General features: G+C 51.2%; 1 protein-coding gene across 2 annotated transcripts in view; it reads left to right on the top strand.

Annotated features, from left to right (window-relative positions):
* Positions 1-22,047, top strand: part of DPYSL2 (dihydropyrimidinase like 2) — a 103,757-nt gene that overhangs the window by 75,229 nt on the left and 6,481 nt on the right. For both annotated transcript variants that reach the window (XM_028519184.2, XM_028519185.2), the window contains exons 7-11: positions 533-601; positions 6,659-6,779; positions 15,650-15,806; positions 16,237-16,378; positions 18,811-18,981. In XM_028519184.2, coding sequence (XP_028374985.1) covers positions 533-601; positions 6,659-6,779; positions 15,650-15,806; positions 16,237-16,378; positions 18,811-18,981 — 660 coding nt within the window. The remainder of the gene's footprint in view (positions 1-532; positions 602-6,658; positions 6,780-15,649; positions 15,807-16,236; positions 16,379-18,810; positions 18,982-22,047) is intronic.

Here is a 22,047-nt window from a genome sequence, read left to right on the forward strand (position 1 = left end):
GCATGAACCACAGGGTGGGAGGCAGGCTTGAGACAGGGATGCCTTCTGTAACTCAGCTCCAGGTAGAAAGATGGGGGATCTTGATGGGGACCCCCTGGGGTTCTATGCTGACAGTCTCAATGGCAGCGTGCGACACCAGTACCTCTTGTTGTGTTCTGTAGGACACAGCCTGCTCCCTTTCACATAGATGTTGCTCCTCTTGCTGCAGGGATGCAGCCGCCTGTGTGGGGTAGGGCATGAACGCCCACACAGATGGTTCCCATTGTGGCATCTGGGGGCGCCACTGTGTGTATTTGGGAGGCTGTGGTTGATCTGTTGTAGCCCAGGCAGGACTGGGAACGGACTCGTGGGCCCTTCTCTCCTGGGGTCTTGGGAGGAGAGCCTGGTGGTCAGCAGCACCATTCTCAGGTCTTGCCTGAGTGATGTTAACCCAGGTCTTTAGCACTCATAGCCACCTGAAGTCACATCCAAAGACACACACATACATGCATACACCACACTGCTGACAGCCTGGCTTCTTTCACTGTTGTAGGAGCAGCAGCGGATACTGGACCTGGGCATCACGGGCCCCGAGGGACACGTGCTGAGCCGGCCCGAGGAGGTGAGTGTCTGCAGAATGGAGTGCACGTCCCTTGTGTCCCTTGGGCTGCCAGAGCCACGCAGAAGCGCCTTTTGCCTGTTGAGATGGGGCTTCTCGGATGCTGATTTAGGTCCCTCTGAGAAGCCATAGGTTGCCCATGTGCGGCTACTCAGGCAAAGCAAAGGGTTAGCCCAAGCCATGAGGTATAGCAGTGCACTTGTTTAGCTTGAAGACACCTCTCTCTGTCTCTAATTCTCCAGCCCTCTCTTGGGGAGACACACACAGACCACTGGTTATCAGCATCCTGCAATCTGGGTTCCATGGTTCATACCTGGGGGCCTCCAAAGTCTCACCAGTCCCCAAAACACAGTCACGGGATATAAAAACTCTTCTCAATGTCTAGAAAGTACAATGGAAGCGTACGTTTTCCCATGGTAAGTCTGCACAGGGTAATCAGCAGCGTTTTGTGGACGGAATCTTTCAAAATGGGGGTGGGAAAATGGAGAGCAGGGGCCTTGCTGGCACAGAGGTCGGGATTGCTGTTTGGTGAGGCTTGCGAATTACTGAGGGTATCCACGTGGTACGTGATGGAGAATCTGTTGTTCTAAGAGCAGAATTTGTGACCTTTCATTGCTTGTCAGGAGTTGGCTCATTAATGAAAGGTTCAAGGTCAGGCATTTGAGGACCTGGTGGCTCTGGACAAAGAGGACGCTAGGGACTCTCCCAGAAACCAACAGACTTTCTCTCTACTGGAAATAAGTGATGGAAAAGGGGCGGGAAGAGAAGGGCAGGTGAAATCATCAAACAACCGGATGTAGGCCTAAAATTAGGATTTTTCCCCCAGAAACAGGTGGAGAGAGATGCTTGACCAGAGGAGTATGAGTGGTAGCAGGGCCCCCCAATCTCAGAACTCTGAAACTGGAGTATTCCCACTGAATCAGGAAGTGTGCACATTAGGGCCCGTGGAGTATAGGGGTCTGCTCCCCATGAAGAGAGTGGATTCACAAGGGCTGAATCGAAGGTGCAGTCAGCAGGCTGCCTGGGGTTGGTGGGGTGAGGTGGCATGGCGTCCACTGCCCTTTTGTTCTCAGGCTTTGGGGCAAGGGTGAGACTGGAAGAGAATGTAAGGCAGAAAAAAGTGGAGGTGGAAGCCACTCACAATGTCTTACACTGAGGGCTTACTCTTCCTCATCCTGCCCTTCCTACTGCAAACTCACCCACACAGTCACTACACACAGTCACACAGTGAGATAAAGACACACAGCACACACAGAGGTGTGGGCACACTGAGATACACACACAGACACATAGATACAGGCACACAGACACAGATACACACAAAGATACAGAGACAGACTCAAGACACTTGGGTACATACACAGATGCACAGAGATGCGGGTCATGCTTACACAGACAGAGTCACAGACACAGAGACACGCAGGCACACACACACCAGGGCACTGTCAGCACTGTCTGTGGCCCTGGGGACATTTTCCTCTCCCTTCCAAGACAGAAGCTATTAAAAGTTCAGTGTTGTATGTCCCTCTCCAGGCCATGGGACAGGGTTCCTTTCATGACCAGCCAGCCTCCCCATGCGTGCTACAAAAGCTGGAGGCATGAGCCAGACCAGCATGAGGGAGAGGGAGGCTGAAGGGGGCTTTTTGAGGTACCTGCATTAGCTGCGGGGAGCCCCGTGCTGCACTGGCTGGTGGACAGCGATTTGGGGGAGATGTGTGTAGGAGAGAGGGAGACAGGCTCAGTAGCTGATGCTAAGGGAACCCAGGGCTGGTTTTATGCATAAGAGTGCACACACATATGCACATTTACATATACACATGGAAGCCCCAGCTCAGCATCAAGCTAGTGGGCCCTTGTGACCAGGTTCTGACACCTGGACTGGGCTTAATTACAAAATTTCCTCTCACCTTCACCCACTTGGTTGGCTGAGGAGCCACATCCACCTGATCAACTACTGTGCAGGTGGCAGGAAGATGTTGGCTCTGAGAAGGCACGTGCCACTTGCCCTATCACACGGGGCTATTTCTGCACTTGCTTAAATTTAGAGCCTTTGTGGGGCTTACTTCCTGCTCTCCCCTGCAGCCTGCTCTGTACCCCCAGATCCCTGCAAACCCCAAAATAGGGTACAAAGCCTGCCTTGGGTTCCCTGAACAGGCAGAAGCATGTTCAGAGGGCTGTTGTTCCACAGGTGTCAGTCATTTCCTCGTGGTTGACACAGGAGACTCTGGTAGCAGTTGTTGCTTTGAGAATTTCAGAATCCACAGCAGAGCATGACAAAGCCTCCTTGAGGGGCTGGCAGATCCCGGATGCTCCGATGTGGCAGCTCTTGGCTCCTTGGAGGCTCCTCTTATCTCACGAGGCACTGCTGGAGGGGGCTTTTTCTCCTGCCTGCCTTCCCAGGTCCTCTTTGTTCGGCTGGTTCCGAGGTCCCTGCCCTCTGCCAGGCACAGGGCTCATGTGCCTGATGGCAGCCTGTCAGCCACCAGGCCCCCAAGGCACCTTCTCCTGGGCTGCTGGTGATGGTTTTCAGTGGGTCGCCAGGGATTGGTTGTGTATTAGGCCCTACATGAGCGATAAGGAGAACAAAATATGGAGCCATTCTGGGGGAACTTGTGTTTCACAGTTGAGTTAGGGAGATACTGCCAATAGGACATAGCCGTTGATAACCTCTGGAAGTGTGGTTCCTGTGCAGTTGGTGATCTGTTGCCAGAGCCAGGTGGTTTGCCTGTGTTGGAACCACATGGAGCGTTCCCCACCACTCCCTCCTGCTCCTTCTGACCCAGCCGGGAGGCTGCCGGCAGGTTTCCCCTGTCTGCAGCTGAGAAGGTTGAGATGGAGATGCCGAGAACTTTGGAAACCACCAATGTATCAGCAGTGCTGAGCGCGCCCATGACAGGCCCTGTGGGGGCGGTGAGGGGAAGGAGAAGGTGGCCCCTTCTGAAAGGGGAAAGAGGGACATAGAAAGTGACTGGGTCGGATCAGGGGGACATGCTCTGCATGAGTTATAGCCTAAGACTCTGTCTCAGGGAGGAGAGGGGAGCCATGGGCTGAGGGTGATGAATAATTCTTCACTGAGAAAGAACTTCCTGGCGGCCTTGTGGGAAGGAGCGATTGGGAAGTGCAGAAGCGGGGCACTGAGCCATGAGGGGCAAGTTGTGCACTGGAATTGGTGTGTGTCCCGGTGCCCGTGTGTGTACTAACACTGGTGTGTGTCCCAGTGCTGGTGTATGTACTTGCACTGGTGTGTGTCCTGATGCTGGTGTGTGTGCACTCACACTGGTGTGTGTACAGACACTGGTATGTGTCCTGGTGCTGGTGTGTGCACTGGCACTGGTGTGTGTACTGACACTGGTGTGTGTCCTGACACTGGTGTGTGTACTGACACTGGTATGTGTCCTGGTGCTGGTGTGTGCACTGGCACTGGTGTGTGTACTGACACTGGTGTGTGTCCTGACACTGGTGTGTGTCCTAGTGCTGGTGTGTGTACTGACACTGGTGTGTGTACAGACACTGGTATGTGTCCTGGTGCTGGTGTGTGCACTGGCACTGGTGTGTGTCCTGACACTGGTGTGTGTCCTAGTGCTGGTGTGTGTACTGACACTGGTGTGTGTCCCGGTACTGGTGTGTGTGTACTGACACTGGTGTGTGTACAGACACTGGTATGTGTCCTAGTGCTGGTGTGTGCACTGGCACTGGTGTGTGTACTGACACTGGTGTGTGTACTGACACTGGTGTGTGTCCTGATGCTGGTGTGTGTACTGGCACTGGTGTGTGTACTGACACTGGTGTGTGTTCTGGTGCTGGTGTATGTACTGGCACTGGTGTGTGTACAGACAGTGGTATGTGTACTGACACTGGTGTGTGTCCTGATGCTGGTATGTGTATACTGACACTGGTGTGTGTGTCCTGCTGCCTGTGTGTTTACTCACACTGGTGTGTGTCCTGATGCTCATTCTGGTGTGTGTATTGGCATTGGTCTGTGAACTGACTCTGTGTGTTCCTCTACAGTTTTCTTTCTTCTCTGTATCTTGGGGTACCTCATCTTTAAAATTAGAATGCAGGGCTAGATGACCCCCCAAAAGCCTCGAGAGCTCTATAATAAGGCAAATAAGTATTGTAATTTTTCAGTGTGACACCATTTCCACAACGTTTTAATGCTGTAGTTTGAGGCTGAGCCCAGTGTGTGAGAATGTGTGCTGTATGTCACAGGCACATGCCTACACACACACAGATGGGTGAAATGTGATCCTTCCATGGTTCTGGGTGCAGCCCAGAGAGTTGGGGTTTAGTTGTCCTTCTGTCTCCGCAAGGTGACCTTGTAGCATGGCCTCTGCCTGCACTCCAGGCTGAGCAAAGCTGGGGCAGGCGAGGGGTCAGAACAGCACGGAGGTGAGCGAAACCAGACAGGACCCTGGGACCCGACGCTCCCCAGAGCCAGTCCTCTGGGGAGGGCCCTGCCAGAAGTGGCACTTGTGCTCCGTTTGCTCCCTCATTAGGATGATTACTTGTTCCAGTCTCTCAGGACAGTCTGGACCCACCCATCGTTCCCACACAGTTATGAATAGTGCCTCTGTTCACTTTCAGAGCGTCTGGGTTGGGACAGTAAGTTGGGGGGTCACTGGCATCCCTGGGAAACAATGAGAATTCTAGGGGGGCCCTTTTCCTTCTTCACTCTGTGGACTTCTGGGGTGAAAACAGCAGGGATGCAGGACATCTGTCCTCTGTGCTGCCCGGGCCAGAGGCACTTTGGTTGTAACTGGAGCCGAGGAGAGAGAGAGCTGATCATTTAGCTATTCCAGGAATTAAAAACATTTGGATGTTTAATGAGCTTTTTCAAGAGCCATTTGGTTTGTCTTTAGGTTTCTAGACATCTCTCTTCACATATTTCATGCCTGGGAGGGCAAATGTGAATGAAGTTGTCTTAGTTTATTAAATTAGATTTACCAGTTAATGCAATTACAGAACTTCAGCTCTTGGCCAGGCTCCTGCAGAGACTTGGTGGCTCAGATGATTCAGCTGGGAGTGCCGTCATTTCTTGTGAAAAATCACAGCTCTCTGGAACAGCCTAGCCTTAGCCATTAACATAAAGTGAAGTCATTGACTGGTGCAGTAAACATTTTGAGCACCTGCTGTATACAGGGCATTACACTGGGGACCATTGAGGGCGGGCAGAGGAGGATGCAAAAAACCGAGTAGGACCCAGCCCCTTGCCTCACAGAGTTGAGGCCACAGCCTTTTGGCAGGATTTGGGAGGGGCACAAGTCTTTTTGAGGGGCACAAGTCATCCTTCCACAGTGTTTTTTGCTTTTCCAGTTGCCCATTCTAAGCATGCATGGTTGATTCCTCTGTAAGATAGAACTTGTTCTAAGTGGTCTTATCTGATCAGGTATGGAACAGCACATGGAGTCTTTGAAATCTCATCCATTGACTCATCGAGTTTAAAGAATCAGATTATTAGTTAGGGCAGTTCTTGCCCGTCTCATGCCGAGGTTGCACCAGCCTGTGGCTGGCCATGCCATACAGAGGGGCTTTGGTTTGCACAGATGCAGCTCCCTCCCAGAGCCCTGCAAGGCCGCATTGTCTCTTGGACTGTGCTGGCTTCCTCTGCACATGTTGGACAGAAGCCCGTGATGCAACTGGAGTGAATGCACTCGAATTGGGAGCAGAGTTTTGGTGTATGGTGGTTCTCAAATGTTATCAAGCATCAAAACCACCTAGAGTTGTTAAGACCCATAATTTCTGGGTAGCACCACCAAGAGGTACTGATCCTGTGGGTCTGGGGCAGGGCCTGAGAATCTGTGTTTCTTACAGACTCCAGGCTGATGCTGCCTTTGCCAGCCTGGTGACCACACTTAGAACCACTCAGAGGGGCCAGGGAGGAATGCCCCCTCACTTCACCTGATACAGAGTGACCCTGGGCAGGGTGCATCCCCCTCTGAAGTGCCACTCAGGATAGAGCCCTGGGGACAGGGGGCCTGTCATCCACCTTAGCCTTTCCTGTGGGGTGGAGGGTAAAGGTGGGAATGGGGACAGTTTTCACATTCAGATGCTCTTCCATAGGTCGAGGCTGAAGCAGTGAATCGTTCTATTACCATCGCCAACCAGACCAACTGCCCCCTGTACATCACCAAGGTGATGAGCAAGAGTGCAGCTGAAGTCATCGCCCAGGCCCGGAAAAAGGGTAAGTGCTGCTGACTGTCTGACTGTGGCGGGTTCGGAAGGAGGAGGGCTCCTTTTCCAGACCCTCATGCCAAGTGGTCCACTTTTACCACGTTCCAGCATTAACCTAATTACAGCCGAGCAAAGCAGGCAGCTCCAGTTTCTCCCGCTGTTCCACCTCTGCGGCCCTGTTCGCATCTATTTAAAGCTGTGCACAGCAAAGAGTGGGTGGGAGACACATTCCCCCATTCCCCCTTCTACAGAAAGGTTGGACTTAATTTGATTCAGTCTAAATGAAGTAGACCTTAGACAGATGACATCAGTTTCCATCTGCTGCAGCATCTTCCTTCTGGGAAACTTTCTGTTGCAAAATGCATTTTCCCTTGTGGCTGGTCGTGATTTCCGCTGGGTGAGACAGCTGGTGGGGGCGTGGGACAAGATGCCACGGATGCGTCTTGTCCGGTGCTCCTGATGCACAAGTCACTCTCTGTATACTACATATATGTGTTCTGAACTGAGACTGGCTCGCCTATTACTAGGAATCCATCGAGAAGGTTCTTGGGACCTCATTTACTAAATGCAGCTTCCAGAGGCTGTTCCATGGGCACCTCATCCATTATGGGTGTGGCAGAGCCAGCCTGCAACCTGCCCTTGGCAGTGAGTTTGGATAATCAAACCACGTGCACTTTGCTTGGGAGTGTAGCTTCACGCCCAGGGTGCCTGATCATGCATCGTGGATGCAGCGAGTGGCTCTCAGCCTGATGTGGACAGGAATGTCACCAAGTGTCCTTTGTCTCTCTCCCTTCATCCTTCTTTCTTCTCTGGATCTCTCCAGTGCTGTATTTCTCCATTTTTCTTTACTTCTTATTCTGTTCCTATTTCCATCTCTGTCTCCATTTCTCTCTTGATTTCTGTCCTGCTTTCTTCTGGTCTCTGTATCTCTACTTGGTCTCTTCCTCAGTCTTCCGTCCCTTTATTGCTCTCTCTCTGCATTCCTCTTTCTCTGTTAACAAGGGAGCAGTTTGACCTCTGGTTCGGTTTCTGCATCTCTGTGGGATGGGATCCACATAGATGAAGACTAGGGTTTCTTCACTGATGGATGATGTGGGCAAGATCTAGATCAGACTGCCCCGTGACTACTGAGTCAGGTGGTCTTAGAGAGGATGGCTTCTGGAGGCCCTGTTCCTCGGAACTCCCCGAATGGGGTGGCTACATTGCCATCTTCCTGGACGCCTGGCCTCTCTTGGTGGCTGGAAGGACTTGCCTTTTGGAAATAAAACAATGTTCACCTAAAATAACATCTGCTCGGAATTGGCTGTGAGTTGTTCCTAAGAGACATTGTGGATGATGACTGTCAGTGACCCTCGTCACCTGGGCCTTCTGTCATGCAGGCACCCATACGTCACAGGCCGGCAGGTGGGAATCAGCCGAGCACCCAGTGTTAGTCACAGCCACTGCTTCCTTGCAGCACCGGGACGTGGGCACAGTGTCTGGAAAGGGGAAGGGAGGGGGCTGCTTATGTTGTTTCTTTTAACGACCACACCATCCCAGATGATCACAAGAAACACAAAGTTAAACATTTAATATAGCTTCAATACACTTAAATGTGCAAATAATATCATTCAAACACTGAGGCCTTGTTTTTGCATTTAGTCTCTGACTTGCCCAAACTGGGGGATGGAGGAGTTGGGCCTCTGACCAGACCTGGGTCCAAGCAGGTGCAGCCAGCTCTGGCCTGGGTTGCAGAGTGCTGGGCTCTGGGCCAGCCCTGCTGGGTGCCCTGGAGATCCTTCTCCTTTCTGTGCCTCAGTTTCCTTACTTGAAGATGTGGAGCTGGAGTACATTGTTATAGAAACCAGCCCTGTTTCTAAGACTCTGGGACTCAGTATCTGATGATGTCCCTCTGCTGTCTCTATGACTTTGATCCTGTGTGAGTATTAGGGCATGAACGTGAAGAAGGGGCTACTTCAGTCTCTTTTTCCAGAACGTTCCAGGTGTGGGTCCCAACTGTGCCTGCAGCATGGTTCCCAGGGTGGCTCTTGCATTCAAACTCTTGCTCACTCTGATTCTCCAAAGCCTTTGCTTTAGAGGAGCCTGTGCTGTTGGGAAGTTTCTAGCGCTTTCGGGTGCTTCTGAGGAAGAAAGAGAAATCATAGCTGGCTTTGTAGGCTCTAAGACTTCTTGTCTCATTGGAGCTTCACAGCAGCTGTGGGAGGCAGCCCTGGCAGGGACTTTTGTATTTTGTTTTGCTTTGCAGCCGAGTACACGGACCCTCAGAGCTGGTGAGGGGTGGAACTGAGCTTTGATCATTGTGCATTTCTCAGGCAGACCATCTGTGTGAACATCCAACTTCATGTTCTGAGATTATTTTAATATAAGAAACGTGACCATCTTCTCGTCGGTGTCTGTTGGGGTTCCTCAACAGAGCTGGTAAAACTGAAGCCTGACCCCCAGCACAGTCATGGACAGTGTGGACCGAGAGGAAAAGCACTATAAGGCCTTATTAAGCGTTAGCACTCTGGGATTGATATCCTGTCCTGGATCCAATGTCAGGTCCGCTGTGCACTCACACATGAGGCTGGGCAGGTCAGGTGTCCTCCTGGTGTCCTTTTCCCATCTGCAAGGGGAGGGCAGTAGCAGTGACTCATCACACAGGGTGATGGCGATGCATAAATGAGGTGTATGCATACACCTGTTCACACAGGTGTATGTAATAACTATTCCTGCTGCTGCCATCATTCATGTCTGCAGGGCTGGGTAGAAAAGCACGGGAAAGAGGCCTGCTGACCAGGACAAGGGTTTTCTACTACAAGTTCTTTTCTCAGTGGGTTCTTCTGGCCCCTGGAGGCATATGTGAGGCCAACTTCCTGCTGCTCCATTTCTTCATCTATAAATGGGAGGGATTTTTCATTCATTCAAGACCTTTTACTGTTTACTTTCACTATGTGATACTGCAGGCCTCTGTGCCACTGATCAGACATGGTCCCAGCGTTTCCCTCCATCAGTGGCAGGGGAGGCACATGGGCAGAAAGTCACCATGGGAAGGGTCAGTGTCGCCCAACTGACCCTTCCCATGGTGCAGCCAGGTGTGGCTGGCGCACAGAGGGAGGCACTGGTGCTCACAGACACATCTGCCAGTCCCAGGCTGTGTGAGGGGACTCGCCTTGGCTCTGCAAATGGGGGCTGTGGGAAAGTTGTAACCCTGCATCTTCTTCCCCTATTGAACCGGCTGTAGGCCCCCACCCAGAGACTGTGGATCCTCAGTCTAGTATCTAATGGGGTGCTTGGATGCGTGAGGATATGAGATGAAATATACATAAATGAGAACGATCATCACATGCCTGCCGGACCCACCACCCCCTTGGGTCTTACACAGACACAGTCTGGTGCGTGCTGCCTCCTCCAGCGGCACCGCCCGCAGTGCAGCCCGGGAGCAGCTTCATTCTTCAGAGAAGGAACTGAGAACACAGCCAGGACCGGAACACCTTGAGCAGTGTTTACTTGTCGTAGGACTTAGACATCAGTCGATGTCATAGGCTTGCATGAAAGGCTTGCATGAAAGAGAACCTGAAATGTGGGGATTGAGTCTCTTGCCTGTTAGATCATTAAGCCCATGAGAAACAGCACCCAGGGTTCGAGACTCACTTTCCACCAAGGGTCCCGTTGAGGGTGGGGTTCTCTGGACCATCTCTCTTAGGCTGCATGTTGTCCACGTATGAAATCCAGTGTGGCTTCTGCCGCCTTCCTTGTGGGTGTGGTAGTGCATAGGCAGTGAGTGCCTGACCTCATCCAGTGGACAACCTTTTCCGCCCTCCTGTTCCCAGACAGGGGCCTGGCCCTGAGCGGGTCTGCCGAGGGCCAGCTGCAGTATGTGGGTTCTTGGCTTCGTGTGGGGAAGATCCACAACACGAGTCGAGGTGGCTGTGAGGGTGCATTTATTAAAGCTGGGGACAGTGAGACAAGGAAGGGCTCGGCATAGAGGAAGCAACAGGAGAGCCCAGGCTGGGCTGCCTTAGCTCCCTGGGAAGTCAGAGAAGAGGGGCCTTGGGGACAGGTTCAGGTTATTAGCCTGGGACAAGCTGCCAGCTGCCCATTGCCTTTGAGTTTAGGAGACTAAGAAAGAAGTGAGGGGAGAAGAAGGGAATGGCTCAGGCTGCTTCCCAGCGGGAGAGCATGTGTGCCCTGGGTCCTCTGCCTGGAGGCTTTTATCTGCTGGAATCTTAGGGGAAGTCTCAGGGGAGGGTTGTTCTCAGCAGAATATTTATCAGTTTCCCAAGTGCATCCTTTCAGGGTCCTGGTCTCCTTTGATTGGTCAGTGATGGGGCCGGGGGTCACTGGTCATTGCAGTTGATTCTGGCTTTGCCTACCTGGTTTGTGCCTTTTCTGGGCCTGGAGTTGAAACAGGACAGAGGCCCAGATGTCATCTCCCAGAGGACAGGTTACCTTGGGGGCCAGGCCCTTGTTTTCCCAGTTTTGGTCCCTGCCAGGCACTCGGGGCCTCCCGCCCTGGTCACTCGTGACCCCTGGCCCTGGTGACTGGTGACCACATGCACCTGGCTGTAAAGCACTCGGCCAGTTTGTTCAGCTCTCTGTCTCAGTTTCCCGAGTCCTCTTGCCAAAGAATTTCCCTGGCTTCTCACTATCCTGTTTCACTCCTCCTCACCCACCCCCTCACCCAGATGCAGAATGTTCAAACTATCTGGTGGCTGCCGAGGGACGTTAAGCCCTGGGAACCCAAACTCGAGGCCAGAGTTCCTCGGCCCTGCGGGTCAGCATGAATGACTCAAGTACAATGAGAAGCATGAGGTCATGGGGCCCTGAGGACCACACCAACTCCGGGGCGGGGGATCCTCTGTGTTAAGCTAATATATAGCCTAGCAACCTTGGACCCCAAGAGTGGCACATGGGTTGGCTTGTGCATGTCAGAAGATCTCACCAAAACCTGGGCCCTGGCAGGTTTGAAATGGCAGGATGGGCCTGGAGGCTCAGGTGTGGCAGCTGGAACCCGAGGCTGTCTGGAGGCAGAAATCCCTGCCTCCATGCCCTCACTTTAATAGCAGACTCTGAGATCTCAGGAAATCAGTCTGCCTTTTAACACAGCTGCAGCTGCGGGCTGGATGAGTCTGGGTTCATTCCCAGTCACATGAACCTGGAAGCTCCTGCAGATAAGGATTTCCCTCAGGGCTGAAGAAACTTTGGGGTTGCTGATGTGGCACTTGGCCTGGGAGTTTGAATCCCTGAGCCCATCCTTTCCTTCTCTCACTTTGTCCGGCACAGTTAGGAACAACTAGCCAATCTCCTATTACTCAGTTTGACAAAAATGTTTTGGGGTATCAAGTACATGGTCAACCCAAACATGGCTTCTTAGAGTAAGTAATAGGAGGATCCGGTGGTGGGGCTGGTTTGTGCATGTCTGTTGCTGCAGCACGACAGGGGCATGCTCTTTACTCCTGGAAGTGAGTCATTAGTACCTAGAAATCAAATCAGGTTAGAGAGCCAATTCCATAAACCCAGGCTCACTCAGAGAACTTTGACTCTTTTTTTTTTTTTTGGAAACACTCTTGGTACCAAAATCTGACAGGATTGATTGCCCACTGGTAGGCCTGGTTGTTGGGTTCTGGCACAGACTCCTTGAGGGACAGAGAGACAGACAGACAGACAGACAGACAGACAGATAGAGACCCAGTCAGTGATGTTGTGGTTGTGTGTTGAAATACATGTGCCTGATTTTCCATTGTTTCAACTCTGCACATGTCCTCTGCTTCTCATTCATGGGGGCTGTCTGACATTTCTCAGCCCCAGCCGTCCAGTCCTTCTTCTCGAATGCAGTCCACCCTGGCCCATGGCGAACAGACAGCGACCCCCTGCTCCGCAGTCCAGGGCTGTCCTAGAGAGTCTGCCAGCCTCCAGCCTGGGGCACAGCCTGCAGTTTAGACTTTCCCCAGAGAAGAAAATCATGAAGGTCTAAGCTGTGCCAAGAACACACCAGCAGTGTGTTTAGAGGAGTGTGGAAAGGCCAACTGAGCCTATTCCGTGGTTTATTATTATTAGTGGTAATTGTTTCTGGCACGCAGGCCAGTGGCATCTGGCCCGGCCGAGGTTCAGAAGCTCATCCCCGGCTCACTCAGGCGCAGTGTGTATAAGATGGGGAGAGGCGCCCTGGCAGACTGAGCCATTGGTGCTGGGAGTCCTGTACTCCCCACTACCGGTGGGGGTCTCCCACAGGGTGGTAACTCCTGCCCTGCCTTTGGGGACTGAAGAAAAGAAATAAACCAGAAGACAGCAAAGCACCTTGGAATCCCTTGGAATATGAGCAGGGCAAGGCAGAAACAAGCCCCAAGAGGCCTCTCTCCTTCTCCAAGTGCCCTGTCTCCACTTGGCCTGGTCCAGGAACCCCGGCTCAGCCTGGGTCTAAGGAAACTGGTCTAGTCAGCAGTGGCCTTGAAGCTGACCCGCTTCTAGTTTTCCAGAGGTTGAAGGCTGTGTTCATTCCTTTGTGGTGAGGTGCATGTTCTGTGTGTGCCAGTTCCTCCCTTGCCTGCAGTTGTGTTTCACGTGCTGAGATGAAGACCACCGTCAGGGGCATTCACATGTGTGAGAGCTAGGAATCCCGAACCAGCCCTTCCTTGTCCTCAGCTTTCCAGAGCAGGACTGAACAGCAGAACAGGCTGAGGATGAGCAATAATAGCAAGTTACAGGAAAATCAGGAAACTCGATGTTTGTCCAAGGATTTTCAAAGATCCTCAAGCTGCTCTTTGTTTTCTCCAAGCAGTTCTGCTCTTCTAAACGTTTTCATGTCAACAAAACCAGGAAACCTTTAGGGTCATGAGTCCTGAGCCCTTTGTTTTCCTAATGACTTGCACCAGCCCCACCCTGGTGCTGTGACAATAGCCAGTGGGACCTGCAGACCTGGCTGGGCAGAAGAGCTGCTGACCAGAAGCTGGGAGTGGGGGTCTTGGAAAACCATGTGGGGCTGGGTCTGCTCAGCCACTTGCATTTGGTAAATGGACCTGGCCCCTGCCATGGCCTTCTTATTATTACTCGGTGCTTTTCCACATTGGGATGAGCTGGAACAGTTTGTGTAGCCACCCAGCTGGCTCCTCAGACCAAGTTCCACCTAGGAGGCTGTGAGTGGGTTTGGAAGCCAGGGGATCTTCTGGCAATTCTGAGCAGTGGCCCGTGTTCTCCTGGGGGCTTCCTTTGGTGAGGCTCCCCCGAGTGTGGAGACCTTCCTCTTGTTTCTGTGTTGTTATGATGTCTCCAAGTGAACTCTCTGCCTGGCCACTAACAGTCTCTGGCTGAACAGGGACTCCTTTGTGACATTCCTGAGGCCGGAGGGGACAGCTGGGAGGAGCCAGATCTCAGAGTGGCAACTGCAGCATAGAGGGTGTTGTGGTTTAATATCTAGAGATAAGGCCTTGGAAAGGCTGTGGAGAGGAAAGGAGACACATTCCTGATTGAGCAGCACTTGGCCCCAAGGACTCTGTGTGTGGAGAGCAGAACCACTGTGGGGGAGGGGGAGCCCTGTGGGTGGGGGGGGGAGGGGGAGGGTGAAGTCCTGGTGGTGTGTGGCTGGCCTGACATCCCATTCCAGCTGATGCCTTTCATTAATAAAAGCTTAAACCCTTTAATCAATTCAACACACATTTATTGAGTCCTACTATGTGTAGGCAGATTCATTTTCTTCACATTAATCTCCATCTAGTGGAGAACCAAAAACTTCCAAACAGGGTGGTTATTGGATTATAAGAGTGGAGGCTGGGACTGAGTTTTGAATGATGTTCAGCGGGAGGTCAGTGAGGGTAGGTGGCTGGATGCTGAAGGGCATCCGGTGACAGGGAGGAGTGCGTTTTTGTCTTTGGAAGCAGAATGCTCCTTGGGAGGACTCTCACTAGGGAATGGCCTGGCAGGGTCATGCTGTAGGAAGAGCACCCTTTGCGTGTCACAGAGAGCGAACGGAGAGGTGGTGAAGGAGATTGGGAAAGCAAAAGCAAATCTAAACTCTGACTGGGAGGCTCTGTTGGAATGAGCTGGGGACAAATAAGGAAGGCCAGACTTAAGAGATGGTATGTGGTGGGAAGAAAGTATGCATTTCAGGCTTTAAAGCATCGGCACTCATGGATAGAAGCAATTCCCACCTCTGTGGCCTGTGTGTGAATGGACAGAGAAGTGGGCATGATTTGAGTGTCAGGGAACACATGTTCTTTCTTGATGCATTAAGTCAGAGCAGGGTGTGGAAGCCCTCCCAGTCTCAGTAGTGTAACTGTGTAAGTCCTTTATTTCTCACTCGGCTGGGAGTCTGGTGGCACTAGAGGCCCCTCCTTTCAGGGGGTGACTCCGGGACCCAGTTTCCACTTGGGCAGATCTGTATTTGCTCTCAAATGCTTCAGCCCCTTGATATCATGTCTAATTTCCTCTCTCAGCTCATTAACCAGATGAGACACTGAGAAGAGGGCTGGGAAGTGTTGGGAGGCCACAGGGAGGATTTGCAGAGCAGGAAGGTTGAGTTTGAAACACCAGGGATCACCTAAAAATTGGAGTCTCCATAGCCATCAGGACTGGTTCCTGGACTGTAGTCCGGAGTGGTGATGGGCTTGGGGATCGGCAGTGTAGGACGGACGGCGTGGCGGATCCCCTGGGAGAGTGGCTGAGTTAGAAGAATGGGTTCCCAGGGTAGACTTTTTGGGAACACATCATGGATGGGTGACTTTGGTGGCTGTGGTGTTTGACTTCCTGGGGCATCTGTGTTCTCACCTGTGAGGTGAGGCTGTCACTGATCTGAAGGGATGGGGAGAGTCCTGGACACGCTGCCTGGGAGGTGGCTACTCCTAACGAGGGTGGCTTCCATTCTCTCTTGTGGCATGGCACTCAGCTTTGTCATCTGTTCATCAGGAACCGTGGTGTACGGTGAGCCCATCACCGCCAGCTTGGGAACCGATGGCTCCCACTACTGGAGCAAGAACTGGGCCAAGGCCGCGGCTTTTGTCACCTCCCCACCCCTGAGCCCCGACCCGACCACCCCGGACTTTCTGAACTCCTTGCTGTCCTGGTGAGTCTTAGCATCTTGTTCGCCCTTCACATTCTCGGTCTTTGCTCAGATCCAACATGACCTGGTGGGTCATCCCATGAGCAAAAGCAGGCTTGCACACAGACAGGCACTCATTCTGCAAACTCAGATCACTGAATGGGAATGGGGGTTATCGCTTTGATGCCATTAGGTGGGGGAGGGGAGATTCAGAATAAAAACCACCTTGAAAGTCAACCAAAGGGATGAATGAGGGATCAAAAGGATCCCCCCACAGTGCAGTGACACCCCTAGATGCCTCACGGAACAGATTCTCCTCAGGATCATATCTTCCCAAATTTCCTATCTCCCAAGGGGAGGATGGGTTATTTCAAAAACTATCACGGGCCTGGCGCATTAAAGAAATGCACTCAGCTTTGACAGTTTACTGTTATCAACTGGGTTTTCCTTGCAGCGGAGACCTGCAGGTGACTGGCAGTGCCCACTGCACTTTCAACACCGCCCAGAAGGCTGTTGGGAAGGACAACTTCACCCTGATCCCGGAGGGCACCAACGGCACCGAGGAGCGCATGTCTGTCGTGTGGGATAAGGCCGTGGTAAGCAGCCGCCTTCCCCTGCCTCCTCCCCCGAGGGCCACGGGTCTCACGTCGCTTTGCCTTGAAATGGCACTTGAGAAAATTTTAGGAGCTGGTACTTGTGTGACAATATTTCTTAGGTTTGGGAATCCAAGACCACTCCTTATAGAGGTCATTTCATATACATTTTTTAAATTATCATCTGTGACCAATGGATACTGAAAAAAAAAAACCAACCCCACAGAGTTAAAGTGAAACTCTTGATCAGTCAAGAAAAATCTTCCTTAAGGATGTGGTGACTTTCTCAGTTAATCTGCTGCTCTTAGAAACACATTCAGTTTCCTTAAAAGTGATTTTAGGGGCTCTCTGGGCTTAGCATTTCTACTCCCCACAACCTGCTGGGAGCAGACCCTGACCCTGAGGGATCTGGTGGCTTTTCCATTTTCAGTGGTTTAAAACAATAACTGGACAGGTTTTCTGTTTCTTAAATGAAGATTTTAGATTATTCAGGAAATACAGCCTTATTCCAGAGAGAATGTAAGTGACTAAAAACTACTCGTAACACCATCTTTCAGATTTAATGACAACTCACATGTCGGCCAGATGTCTCTTCATCTTTTGCCAGTGCAGGAGCACACGTGTGTGCATATAATATGTATGTGTATGTGTGTAAATAACGTGGCCTCATACATACTATTCTGTGGCCTGTTTCAATAAGATGATGCATAATGAAAAGGTCCCCACGTCCTTAAATATAGTTGAAAATCTTGTTGTTTTTTGTAGCAGACTTCCATTTTAATGCTAAACTCTAATTCACTTGTGATTCATCAAACATTTGTGTTGTTTTTGATGTTTTTCCATGCAGGAAAAGTTGTTTCTGTTTTGATGGTAGTTAGGTGTTAACTGCATAAGTGATCTTGAAACTGATTTTTGATTGCATGTTTGTATGGCGAGGGATTAGATATGCCCTTTAAGTGTAAATTATTTTTTCCCGTGACTGAGAGGCCACGCCTGCAGTGGGATTTTATTTTTCTCATACAGAATCCAAAGAATTGGATTATGGAAGCCTCAGAGCACGCGAAAGCAGAAGCAGTGTGCGGTTCTAATGCTGCCATGCACTTTCATGTCTTAACATTATCAAGCAAAATTTTCTTTCTTGGTGGTATGTGTGAACAGTGAGATAGAGTTTCAAAATTGCACTGAATTGTACTTAGACAAAACAGCCACTTGCCACCCAGGGGAGAAACGAACAGCCCCTCTGGGCTGGGCTAGCACAGTCCACCGACTGATCCAGTCTCTGTCCCCATGTGGAGCCTCGCCTAGTTCTTCCTGATTTTGTTACGGGATGTACATCCCAGACATGTCTGTCACTGTGCTCCTAGGAGGAATTCTAAAAGTGGTATTGCTGGCACAAAGGATGTGTGTATTTTTTAAGTCTTGTGCCATATACAGGGTCAAAGTCACTTCCAGAAAGATTGCATTGAGTTGCATGTTGCCAGCAGCATATGACACCCCCCAGTTACTTCTACCAGGCCCACATTGGGGTTATCAACATCCCCAACCTGATTTGATTGGTGAATTTTGTTTTATTCAATCCCTTCAATGACTGATAGGTATGACTATTTTTTTTCATGTGCTCATGGGCCATTGCTGTTTTTCTCTTTCTCTGAAGACCAGCTCATTCCCTTTTCCCAGTTTTCTATGAGTTGTAGAGTGGGTTTCCTAACTCAGAAATACACCGTCACGCCTTCAAATTATGTCCGTAAAGGGAAGTGGATCACAAGTGGTAGAGATAAGAAAGCACAGGAGGGATATGAGGAGGTGAGATGGGCACCTGCGGCTGCAGGAACCCAGGGTGGGGCTGAGGCTGTAGGTTGGCTGGACGGAAGCCTGGGTCTGTGCCTGTGTGTTTGAGAAGACCAGCCCACACTCAGGCTCGCCCGGTGATGTTTCCTGAAGTGGCCTGGTGGCTCTGGCAGCTTTATTTTATTTTATTTTTTATTAGATAAAACCCATTTTCCCCTCTTAGTTGCATTTCACATAATTATAGTAAGCTATCAAAACCTGGAGGTCGACAGTGGTGCGTGTGTGTCTGTGTCATTTTGTCCTACGTAGATTCATATAACCAGCACCCCAGACAAGATACCGATGACCTCTGTCACCACAGAGGCCCTCCCCATGCCACTCCTTACATTCCCACCCCTGGCCCCCTGGCCAGATCTCCACATCCCTCCTGGCCTATCCTCCATCTCTGTGACTTTGTTATTTTGAGAATGTTTGTATAATGAAATGTACTATGTGACTACTTGAGATTGGTTCACTCGGCATAATGCCCTTACGTCCATTTAAGCTGTATGTGTCAAAAGTGTGCTCACTTTCGTGGCTAAGCCGTGTTCCAGCCTTTGCTGTCTGACCTGCCTTTGGTGTGTGTGTGTGTGTGTTGTACCCTTCAGGTCACTGGGAAGATGGACGAGAACCAGTTTGTGGCTGTGACCAGCACCAATGCAGCCAAAGTCTTCAACCTTTATCCCCGGAAGGGCCGCATTGCTGTGGGATCTGATGCCGACCTGGTCATCTGGGACCCCGACAGTGTGAAAACCATCTCCGCCAAGACCCACAACAGCGTAAGGCCTGTTAACTGTGTGGGCTGATCCCACCGAATCAGTCACAGAGAGGGACCAAGGCCCAGAGAGTCCCTGGGGTTTGTGAAGGCAACTTACTGTGGTAGGAATGAACTTTTCCCCAGGATACATTATAACTTGCAAAGAAAAAATAACTTTTTCTTTAAGAAGGTCAATAAGACAGCAATAAGGTACTCTTATCATTTTGGAGCACCACAGCTTCTCTTAGAGATAGAGGTCTGTATGTGTAGACCTTCAGAGCCTCCAAAGTCATGCCAGGACCTTAGAAGGTTCTAGGAGTCAGGCAGCATTCCATTTTTATAGTTTGGTGAGGTACCTTTTATGAGCGCTTGGTGCAAGGGACCTAAATACACACTCACTGGGCACGCTTATTATTTTAAATCATCGTTTTCTCCTGTCATTGTTGCGGCAGGTGCGCTTACTGTCCTAAGGAGCTCATCGACTTTGACTTCTCCCCAAAGACAAGAGAAATACCCCACAGCCATTCTGACAGGACTTCAGGGTCTGGAGTTTTGGGGTATCTCGTCTCTTAGTCCAGACTGCAGGGTTTGGGGTTACCCTGTCAGGTTCCTGGGACCCTGGGCCAGTGACTTCATGTCATGTCTCAGCTTCTCAGTTGAGAAGGAAGGCTGTTGATGAGGTCTCTGAAGGCCTATGGTTCAGTGAGGGCAGGGGCATTGGGCGGAGAGGTTAGGTGCCATTGGCTCTTCATAGAAAAATGCCTTGTGTGTTTATGTACAGCTACATCTGTACATCTGTATAGGTATTATATGGAAAGAATATCAACAGGGGGAGCTTTAGAGTAGAAATGAGCCTAAGACCTAAGCGTTTTGTCAGAATCTCATAAATTTTGAAGTGAATTCTGAGTAACTGAAGAGGATATTCTAGGTCAAGTTCTGAATTGAAAGCTGGCCTGACAGGGAATGTGAGTCTAGGCTGCCCACCCCAGCTAGCCCGGGCCGGCAGAGAGGCCGTCTCCCCGGCGCCAGGGCAGCTTGGGGCTGGGCCTCTGGCGCTGCTCCAGGACAGCCTGAGCCCTCACTGTGCTGCTCCCCCCCTTCCCCCCCAGCTCTCTTCCATGGGGCCCAGGGGGTGGAAGTGTGGGGCTTGCCACTGGCTTCTACTGGCACCTGTGGGCGCCTTCTGGGAGGGCTGCTCAGCTCTCAGTGTATCTAGAACCGACTTTTCCCCTCCTCTCCCGCTGGTTGGCTTAGCTTTGCAGCACAGCCTTACGGCCACCCCAACTTATCACCTGGACCACAACCTCGTGGGATCCAGGATGGCTTCTTTATAGGCTGAGGTCCTGGGGTCCTGCCCAGCGAACCCCCCTATATATTCACACACATTTAACATCATACTCCCTTGCATGCACTCTTTCATTCTGCCTTTCAATAAAGGGATGGTATTATTATCCCAGCTGGGAGGATGAATAAACCCAGGCTTCCAGAGCGAAGTCTAATGTTACATAGCTATTTTGCGGTAGAGCCAGAATTAGAACCCGGAATTGTCCAGCGCTCTGTCCCGGCAGACTGCTTGTGCAGCCTCAGGGTCATGGCTAGGTGGGGAGAGCGCAGAGCCCTTTCCGCAGAGGTGATATAAAGGGGGAATTGGGCTCGTTATTTCAGTTGGAGACGACCGAGTGAGGGAGCGAGTGAGGGAGCTTGAGTTTGGAGCCCTGACCCTGCCGAAGAGAGGCTGGGTGGGGGCAGTGATGGGAGAAGGCAGCCTCTGCCCTGCAGGCGGTGCGCCTGGATCTTTCTAGGTTCCTCCCTCCTTTTCCCTCCAAGTAGCCCCATTGAAGACATGCTGACTTCCAAAAGTGCCTCTCCATCTTCACCTGTTTGGGTGAGCAAACACTGAGCACGCCTGTGCAACATACACTGGGAGGCTGTCCCGTGTAGCACAGTGTTTCTACCATGGTGCTAATTAGCTTTATTTTGGAGCATTTAGCTGATTGTTATTGACAGCTGGTTGCTAAGCCTCTGCTTGGCTTTTCCAGGCATCCTCTCAGTTGAGTAATTTTAGGGACCCGTGTGGATATAGGTTAAAAATTTCTCTACCTGGTGAGTGATAAAGCCTGGCCACCTCACAGTGTGACAGAGGGTGGACTCTAAACTGAAGGAGCTGTAATGTGACCACTGGACTTGCCAATTTTAAGTCACTTAGAGTCACAGAGTTGGTTCTTCCGTCTTTTCAGAAGGGGAGCGGACCCGAAGCTCTCGCTGGGGTTTGCGATCGGTCCTTTACAGGCACCTAAACTCAGCATATGTTTCTTACGATGGCTTTGACACTACAGGGCTTCAATCTTGTCGGGAAAGAGCAGTGAAAAAGCAGACAATGAGTGAGTGAATGCTTTCTAAATGGCTGCTTTCGTTTCTCGTGATCCTACTGCTATTCCTGGGAGTGGGCCATTTCCTGTCGTAGGTGGGGAAGCTGAGGCTGAGAGGGGTGTAAGGAACTTGTCCAGAGTCACACAGCTGGCCCTGCCAGGGCTGGGAGGTGAGCCCAAGGCAAATGGCACCGGGTCCGAGGTTGTCTCCACTGCTCAGGAGGGTGCCAGGCAGTGTGTGAGAGAGAATGCAGACAGTTTGCTGTGCAGTGATGTGGCAGCGGTGTGACTTGGTGCAGCCCCTAAGGGGCGGCATGTGCCCTTTCAAAGGTCACTGCAGAGCTGACAGAATTCTCTCCCTGGATTGACACACAAAGGATGCTGTTTGTGTTGTCACCGTTACAAAGTCTTGTGAGGGAGGCAGTTGAAGACACTGAAGTTCTGAGGCAGGACTAAAGGGATCTGCTTATAGTATACAGCTATGGTTTCACCAAATCTAAGATGCGCTCGGTGTTCAGATACTCATTAGTTTATGGGCTGCCATGAAGGGGAACCACAGACAAGATGAGGAAGGTAAGAGGAGACCCCTATAAAGATCTGTTGTGCCACCGAGAGGGTCAGACGTACTTGGAGTAGGATAAGTGAGTGCTGCATCTGCTATGGAGGATGGGTGGCAAATAGCTTGTGAGCCTTGGCTTTGGGTACAGAGAGGGCAAAGT

This window comes from Phyllostomus discolor, chromosome 8 (genome assembly GCF_004126475.2).
Source record: "Phyllostomus discolor isolate MPI-MPIP mPhyDis1 chromosome 8, mPhyDis1.pri.v3, whole genome shotgun sequence".
Taxonomy (NCBI): Eukaryota; Metazoa; Chordata; class Mammalia; order Chiroptera; family Phyllostomidae; genus Phyllostomus; species Phyllostomus discolor.